General features: G+C 35.5%; 1 protein-coding gene across 1 annotated transcript; it reads left to right on the top strand.

The window, feature by feature from the left end:
* The first annotated feature begins 922 nt into the window (after window positions 1–922).
* Window positions 923–5,105, top strand: LOC123904720 (putative disease resistance RPP13-like protein 1). The gene has a single exon (XM_045954349.1). The coding sequence runs from the start codon at window positions 1,098–1,100 to the stop codon at window positions 4,338–4,340; it is 3,243 nt and encodes a 1,080-aa protein (XP_045810305.1). The 5' UTR covers window positions 923–1,097; the 3' UTR covers window positions 4,341–5,105.
* The last annotated feature ends 4,606 nt before the right edge of the window (window positions 5,106–9,711 follow it).

Raw genomic sequence — 9,711 nt, 5'->3', positions numbered from 1 at the left:
GATTTTGTTTGACAAAAATGTACTATTCATTTATTTTGTTTTGACCATTTTTCTTAATAATATATAAATGTAAATATTAACATATAAAAATCTTGTTTAATTTGTTTTGATCAGTATTTTTAAAATATTAAATTTTTATAATTTTTACTAATAGACAGTTAAATGTATTAGCAATCAAAATTGTGAATTGCCGTACGTGCAGTGGTTAAACAAGGTCTTATAATTAGGGAGGGAGGTAGTATAATATATGGCACACGATAAAGGGGAGAGAGAGAAATAGATTTTTGGGAAAAGTTGATTTTTTTTTTTTGGGTACAATACAAGAGTTTCTCTTTAATTGGTTTAGATCGGACTAGATCCTCTATATACACCTCATTCATTTTATAATGTTAATGTTAATGTTAATACTTAGCAGTAATAATCTTCATCTTTCTATTTTAGATTTAGAATCTCTTATAAAAAGTGCATATGATTAGATCTCAACCAACTTTTTTCGGTGAAAACTACACTAGAGAAGATATTGTCCCTCCATTCTAGTAAGTAAACAAAATATTATTAAAGTGAATCTCATTAATAAAACTAGACCGTCTAATCTGGTTATTTATGATATCAAGTGGTTCGGGGTCAGTTTTGATATCAAATAGTTTCAACAATTGTGGCGATCGAACCATGATCCTCCCTACAAAGTTTAATGTCAATCATCACTAAATTAACTAACGATTGTTTAAAATATATTATATTTTGAGAGTGTAATCATTTTTTTTCTCTCTTCGATAGTCTAACTGGTTCAAACCTTACATAATATATGCAATATCCATGCCAACTAACCCGAACTCACGGGTACAACAATAATTTTCTATAAACTCCAAATAATTTAACTCGGTGATAAAGGTGAAATACAATTCTAAAAAAATATACAGTACTTGTTTGTTGGTACCAATGTGGTGGTATTGATTTGTGGTCATAAATCTTTATCTAGTTAGGTATTTTTATTTGACTCTATTAGTTGACTAGGTTAATTCCTTCAGCTTCAGCATCCTATCCTCGAAAGTTTTGTTGTGTAAGAAAAAACAATATTTGTGCAATAATTTCACACAATGGCTCTGGAACTTGTAGCTGGACCTTTAATGGGGGCTGTTTTCAATGTGTTATTTGAAAGGATAGCTTCTTCTGAGGTTGTAAACTTCTTTAAGAACAAAAAAACTGAGAATTTACTGAAAAGATTGAAGATCATCTTGTTATCAATCCATGCTGTACTCAATGATGCAGAAGAAAAACAAATGAAAAATGAAGCTGTGAAAGAGTGGCTTGAGGAGCTTAAAGATGTTGCTTTTGATGCTGATGATCTATTTGATGAGATCTTTACAAAGGCCAAAGAGGTAAACACATTCAACTCAACTTCAACAATTTTTCATGATAAAGAGCTTGAAAAGAAGATAGAAGATGTTTATGAAAGATTAGAGTTTGTTATAAAATTGAAAGAAGTACTTGATTTGAAGGTGTGTAAGGAAGTTAAAGTGACACATAAGAGACCAACTTCATCTGTTGTTGAAGCATGTGATGTGTATGGAAGGGATAATGATAAAGATATCTTAGTTAACTTGTTATTGTCACATGATTTTGATGATGAAAAGCTAGGTGTTATTCCAATTGTTGGTATGGGAGGAATTGGGAAAACTACTTTAGCTCAAGTTGTATATAATGATGATAGAGTACAGAAGGAGTTTGATCTCAAAGCTTGGATTTATGTCTCTGAAGAATTTGATATTTGCAAGATCACAAAGAATCTTTTGGAGGTTATTACTTTGTGTAGTTGTGATGTTGAAGATTTAAATTCAATACAAAGGAATTTGAAAATGTATATACAGAAGAAAAAGTTTTTGTTTGTTTTGGATGATGTTTGGGATGAAAACTATGAGAATTGGGACAAATTCAGGAGTCCGTTTAAACATGGAGGGGCTAACGGAAGTAAGATTATCGTTACTACTCGAAGTAGGAATGTTGCATCTATCATGCAAACGTTTCCGCCTTATAATCTTACTGAATTGTCTAATGACGATTGTTGGGAATTGTTTTCAAACCACGCGTTCGGTTATGGCCATAAGGATTTAAATGTTAATCAACAAAGTGTCTGCAAAGTTGGAAGAGAAATAGTTAGAAAGTGCAAAGGGTTGCCTTTGGCTGTGAAGACACTTGCAGGACTTTTGAGGTCAAAAAGTGATACACAAGAATGGCTTAAAGTCCTGAGTAGTGAGATATGGGATTTACAAGATCATGAGAGTAATATTCTTCCAGCTTTGAGATTAAGTTACCATTATCTCCCTTCGCATTTAAAGAGATGTTTTGCATATTGCGCAATTTTTCCAAAAGATTATGAATTTGATAAGGAGAAGCTAATTTTGTTGTGGATGGCAGAAGGGTTGCTCCATCAGTCAAAAAGACATAGAAGAATTGAAGAAGTTGGAAATGAGTATTTTTGTGAATTAGTATCAAGATCATTTTTTTACCAATCAAGAAGTGGCAAATCATCTTTCTTAATGCATCATCTTATAAATGACTTGGCTCAATTTGTATCTGGAACGTTTTCTGTGAGAATAGAAGATAACAATTCTGATCAAGTTATGGAAAGAACTCATTATTTGTCTCACATTATTTCACATTGTTCTTCATATGTATACCTGAAAGATGTTAGCAAAGCGAACCGTCTACGTACCTTTATGCAAATAAGAACGATAGGTACATCCATAGACATGTTCGACAACATGCCAAATGATCTTTTGACAAAGCTAAGGTACTTAAGGGTGTTAACCTTGGTAGGTGCTTATTTCTACAATTTACCTGATTCAATAGGTGAACTAAAACATCTGCGCTCTCTAGAAGTGTCTGACACCGAGATTACAAGGTTACCTGAATCCATCTGCAGTTTGTACAATTTGCAAACACTCAAGTTAGTTGGATGTTATAATCTTATTGAACTTCCAAAAGATATTCATAAACTTGTCAACTTGCGCTACTTGGATATTAGAGGCACTTGTTTGAAGTCGATGCCATTGAAAATCGGTGAATTGAAAAACCTTCAAAAGTTGAGTGACTTTTTTGTTGGTGAAGATCATGGTTCTTCCATTAGTGAACTGGGAGAGCTATGTAATTTACATGGATCTTTGTTCATTCATGACATAGAACATGTTGTCAATTATAAGGATTCTGAGAAGGCAAAATTGAAGGAAAAACATGGCCTTGAAAAATTGTCTTTGGATTGGGGTGGACGTGGTGATACCGATAACTCACAGCATGAAAAGATAATACTGCGCAGCTTCGAACCACATTCCAATTTGAAGGAGCTTGATATCAATGACTATCCAGGCACAGAATTTCCAGATTGGTTAGGGGACTACTACTTTTGCAACATGGTGTCCTTAAAGCTTAAAGGATGTAAATATTGCTACAAATTGCCTCCACTCGGACAACTGCTGATGTTGAAAGAGCTTCATATTATTAAATTTGAAGGGCTAATGAGTGTAGGATCCGAGTTTTACGGAAATAGAACTTCTTCAAGTACTGATAGCTTTCCTGCACTGGAAATTCTAAGGATCGAGTCTATGTCAGTATGCGAGAAATGGTGTTTTGATGCGGACAATGTTGGCAGCAGAGCTTTCAGTCATCTTAGGGAGTTTTATATTGAAAACTGTCCCAAACTGACAGGGAACTTACCAAGTAGTCTTCCATCTTTGACATTACTTGTTATCAGAGATTGCAAACGTTTGCTTTGTCCACTTCCGAAATCTCCGAGTCTGCGCGTGCTCAACATTCAGAATTGTCAGAAGCTAGAATTCCATGTACATGCACCTTGGTACCACCAATCACTTACATCTTTGTACTTGATTGATAGCTGTGACTCACTCATGTTCTTGCCTTTAGATCTTTTCCCAAACCTCAAGTCTTTAGATATTTGGGGATGCAAAAATCTGGAAGAACTTACTGTTTCAGAATCAGCATCAGATGTTTCTCCTCCAAATTTCAAATCTCTCAATTCCATGTGCATAAGACATTGTCCAAATTTCACATCATTTCCTAAGGGTGGATTTGCAGCTCCAAAGCTTAACTTGTTAACCATAAACTACTGTCAGAAATTGAATTCTCTGCCTGAAAATCTGCATGAGTTAATGCCAAGCTTGAAAGAACTTCAACTGAGGGGTTGTCCACAAATTGAGTCATCTACTATGAGGCCGCTCAGGATTCGGATTAGTAACAAACTCATGGAAGGGAAACAAAACCACTCTGATCCTCTCTTTTCAAGGTTGGAAGGTCTAGTTTCTGGTCATAGTCCTTCATCAAGCTAGACACACCCTTAGTCTAGATGGATTAGATGGTAAGCAATCATAAACCTTTCATTGAAACAAATATGTAGGAAAGTGTAACTTGTGAGCAATCAATTGTAATACATTATCGCCATTTGCATTATTCTTAAAAAAAAAAAAAAAAAGAAAAGAAACAACGTTGTCCATTTATATTTTTTTAGAGTAGTCAATTGTGGACTATGAATCAATAATAGAAGAAAACTCATATGCAGTAGTTGCTGAAAATTCCCCCTGTGTTTCCAGGCAACAAACACTTATCTTCACCAGTATCAGCAGAAGGAGACATAATGACCATATTAGGAAGCTAAGAACTAAGGCCGAATAATATTCTCAACAACTTTGACATTAATCAAGTTATTTGGAATAGAGATAAGCCTAAATATGCTAGACTGGATCCACTATAGTGTCCCCCTTATATTATTTTTTTACCTCTCAGGTTCCATCCATGTTTCATATACAAGACAAGTATGCTATACTTAATCTGATGGTGATTAAGACAAGTATGCTACAATTCTATTTAATCTGATATAAGAGCTATGATGAAAATAGAGATGGTGATTTCATAAATGTGATATGTTGATGGTGTGATAGTAAGAGATATAGAAAGAAAATGAAGTGCTCAATCAAGTGTTACGAAATAAATTGTGTCCAATTGTCATTGTTGACCACAGAAATTTGCCTCACAATAAGAGTGGCCAATTTATAAACACAATCACGTGAAGATTACAAGAAAAACATAAGCATTTCTTAAAACAGTGTCTCAAAATGATTTTTCATTGCAATTTAGACAAATGTAACAAATTTATGCTGCTTAGCACCAAAGAGTATCTCATATGAGAAGCTTATTTTTGTTAGCGGCAAACACTCGGTGGGATTTAGTCCCACATCGGATAGATAGGACTCTTGAGAAGAGTTTATAAAGAGGTGGCAATCTTCACCTTACAAGCCGATTTTGTAAGGATGAGTTAGGACTCGATATTCGTTACATGGTATCAGAGCCTATCGGGTCTATCGTTGGGCTTTCAACATCGTTCACGCTTCAGGCCCATTGGGCCGGGCTGAAGCGTGAGGGGGTGTGTTAGCGGCCAACACTCGGTGGGATTTAGTCCCATATCGGATAGATAGGACTCTTGAGAAGAGTTTATAAAGAGGAGGCAATCTTCACCTTACAAGCCGGTTTTGTAAGGATGAGTTAGGCCTCGATATTCGTTACAATTTTAAAATTGATTACAGAAAAATATATACATCTCCTTGTCCAAAAAAGAAAAATATATACATCTAGATTGTCGAAGTAATTTTTTACTCATTAAATTATGTTGAAGAAAACACAAATTTGGCGGCTAATCAATCTATATGGATTTGACTCATTTGGGTGTGGCTTGAGGGTCAAGCTAGGACATGGAACAAAAACTGATGAGAAGTTTCCTCTTTTGATGGAACAGTTCCAGACGCTAAAACTTCAACCCGTGGTTGATGCAGCCGGTGCTTGGCACACTGCTGTGGTAGGTCGGGATGGCCGCGTTTGCAGACGGGGACGAGGTCAATACAGTTGTTTGGGACATGGGAATGAAGAATGTGAAGCAGCACCTAAGGTAGTAGATGCATTCACCAATGCCAAAGCTGTTCATGTTGCAAATGGAGATTACACATCTTTGTGATGTCTGAAGATGGTGATGTAATGCATGGAGAATCGGAAAGTCTCGGGCATAATGCAGTAAATGATGCACAGCAAAAGAGATGTAAATGTGTTAAATCCAGAGCTTGTGACATCACTGTAACATATCAAGAAAACTATAGGAACTTGTTGCAAACAAGACGGGAAGGGTAAATCCAGAATGGGTCAAATTGATCTTGTTAACTGTTTGTTAACTGTTTATACTAACTACTACTTCTTGCTAGATGTTAAATCCTACAAATTTTGAAATCTCTACTGAATTGGGATGCTCCAACTGCTAAATACTTCAATGGGCACAAACCCAAATAAAATAAGTTTAGGCACACTCACATTAAATATAAAAATTAAAGAAAAAAGAATGAAAATGATGATATTTGATGTGACTAAATTACTTTTGTTTTAATTTTTTGGGTTTGTGAGTGTGTGCCCAAATATATTGTATTTGGGTTTGTGCCTATCCAAGGCATGCTCCTGCTGCAATTGCTAACTCTATTTTCTTAGGTTATAAGGCAAATATATCCCATAAAACACCTGCTTGGGTTAGGTGTGTTCCGGTGTCGGACATGCATCAACCGACACGACATCGACAAAATTATAGAAACAAAAAAATAAAATAAAAAATGGGAAAAGGTATACTTAACTTGTTCCTTGATTTTAGGTTAGGGACTTGCTTGTCCGCTAAAGTCCCAACTGTGTAGCTGCGGTATCAAGCTTGGTAACACCCGTTTCGGTTACTCATATTACTCCCAAAAACATTAACAAAAAAAAAAAGAAATAAAAAAAATTGCCAGAACGAGGGAAGGAGGATTAAGACATGTTTGTGTAAATTTTTTTTTATAGAAATAATGGTGAATTCTGATAGGCTGGAGCACTATTCACTGCCTCCCACGTGGCCAATCACATTTGGCCACGTGGCAATCAAGTTCGATTGCTTTGAAGGGAAATTGATATATCAGAAGCAGCAGAATTTATAAAATTTCGATTTCCTTTCCTTGGATCATTACGAAAGAGCAATGAATCAGTGATAGTGTTGTTACCTTACAAGTAGTGGAAGAGAAGTTTCGATCACAAGCTGAGCAACCTAGCAAAGTCTCTACTCATCCACACCGAACGGTTCTCCTCCGGTACCCGATACTAGCCAAGTAATCAGAGGTTAGAGAGAAGAGAGTGCTCTTTTGTTTTTCTCAAAAACCAAAGTGTATCTCTGACTATGGCACAAGGGTTCTATTTATAGAACCTCTTTGTATGCTCTCCAAGTCAAGTGATAGTGGACTTCCTTAAGCCCATTAACTTTTTGCCAACTAATTAGCAATTTTTACTAATTGCACCCTATTCATAAGTCTTACTTATGTTTCTCCTTATGACTGTTCATTTGTGTATGACCCTATAGGATCTTGCCACGTTGGCAATAATATTAAATCCTATTTTAATATTATAAATAGTGAGCGGTATCTAGCAATACATCACTGCTACCCAAGTGACAAGAATGTCAGGTGATCTTACGAAACCTTTCCATGATAATGTATATGTGGACAATTACTCCTTTGTCCTCATATCTTTATTGAACACAAGACATAGATAGTGTCATCCTTGTATAGTTCAATATTTATATTTCTTGATCCCGAAGCATACTGAGTAACGAATAAGTCCAATATCTCATATTGACTTAATTCGGCATGGCCATGCAATTTTTCAGTCATGTTCATCAAGAGGCCTAAAGATATATCTCCTGTTATGCAGGAGGGACAAATCCCATCTAGGACACTCATGTCCCTCAGCATGGTTCGTCAAATGCCCATTAACCGACGTTATAATTATCATGTTACAGATAACGTTTGAGCGGCAATAAAACATTTAAGTCCACATCTAGGGATCATAGTGGTTTCAGGTCTAAGAGTGATATACACTATTATCACTATGAGAGTATCTTATGACACTTTCATAACATACTATGTAGTACTCTCATTATGGGTCAATCCAGTATAAATATTACTCCTAATACTTATACCTATGTATAGACTTAATATCTCATATTCATGACCCGTGAGATGTGGTCATCAGTCTACATACATAATAGTCTCTACGCTTTATTATTATCCCACTTCATATTAAAGCTTGACTACGGATACTTTTAAGAATAGTGTTCTTAAGTTAATGTAATCTCACGATTAAGTCTCACTTAATGTTTCATCACATGAACTATCTATCCTAGAGACTTTATTAATCTTTACAACAAGTATAATAAAGAATGCCATACTTTATTTAATAATAAACGTCATGATACATAGCATAAGTTTAACATAAACTATTGGCCTAGGGCTTACACCAACATGCTTGGCGGCTGTGTTTTTCATTCACGACATGTTGGCTATCTAGAAAGCGAATAATACGTTCACACCGTTCGCCATTTAGCATGTGAACTGTGGTGTTTCAATTTTTCCAACTTACACACTCGCTTTCTAAGTAGTGAGAGGCGGTAAACTGGAAATATTAGGGGGCCCGCATGTTTGTTGGGGGTACGAGAAGAAAAACTCAAAGAATAATTTTTATTTATAGATGATATTGTCAATTTGGGCTTTGGGCCCATAGAAACCCAAAAAAAAGGTAGAGATCTCCTTTTCCCACCCTACTGATTCTGGGGCGCACCCTACGAAATTACCACAATACCCTTGTCCGCTACTTTGGTCGCGGACACCCCTCAAAACATCATACCTTTATAACGTCCGCTACTTAAGTAGAGAAAGTTATTTTTCAAAATTTCTGATTTTTATAACACCCACTACCTAAGTCGCGGAGGGTAAAATTGGAAAATCGTAGGGCGCGCGAGTAACCGGTAGGGTGGCAAAAGTAAATCTCAAAAAGGTATACTTAACTTGTTGGATAATTTTGTCAAAAAAAAATATATATATATATATATATATATATATATATATATATATATATATATATATATATATATATATATAGAAAAGGTAACTTGTTGGATAATTATTATTCAACCAACGGTCAATAAATAAAGTTTGTTTCCTGAAACTGCCAGCCGAACACACAACACAACATAACACCACCTTCCTTGTGCAGTCAGTCAGTCAGTCAGTCCTTTGCGCCCGAACACACAACACCACACCACTGTCCTTATTAGGGTTTTCGATCTCTCTCTCTCACTACAGAAACAATGGTGTCATTTGCTGATATATGCTACACAATATGTTTGCAACTCTGCATTCCTCCATTAATGGATTGGGCATTTCAACAAATGACTATGGAAACAGAATTCATCTATTACACATGCTTCATACTCATTATCAAATACTCTGATCGGTTCATCCTTTGGATCTATCCAACCATCAACGTCACACAAAGGATTCTCACTCCTATGCTCTTGATCGTCGTCATTTCTCACCGTTTCAATTTGATCCATGTACCCTCCACAATAGAGGGCCATATCTTCCTCTCAATCCTTTTCAATTGGACCATTTCCGTTTCTAAACTCTACCGTGGAATGGACGATTTCCCAGATCAGATATTAAACTATGTTAAATATGTTTCTTCTGTTATTATTGCAGTTAGTTAGTTACTTAGTTAGTTAGTTAGTTACTAGGACTTTATATATGTCTTTAAGTTTTAGGGTTCATTACTAATTAGGATGTAAGAAGTTAAGGTACATTTTGATGATTA

Source organism: Trifolium pratense, linkage group LG1 (genome assembly GCF_020283565.1).
Source record: "Trifolium pratense cultivar HEN17-A07 linkage group LG1, ARS_RC_1.1, whole genome shotgun sequence".
NCBI classification, from domain to species: domain Eukaryota; kingdom Viridiplantae; phylum Streptophyta; class Magnoliopsida; order Fabales; family Fabaceae; genus Trifolium; species Trifolium pratense.
The sequence above is the reverse complement of the archived record's forward strand: the minus strand, read 5'-3'. Positions and strand labels throughout refer to the sequence as shown.

Coding starts and splice junctions, on each gene's coding strand:
- LOC123904720 (XM_045954349.1), top strand. CDS start 1,098: ATGGCTCTGGAACTTGTAGCTGGACCTTTAATGGGGGCTGTTTTCAAT.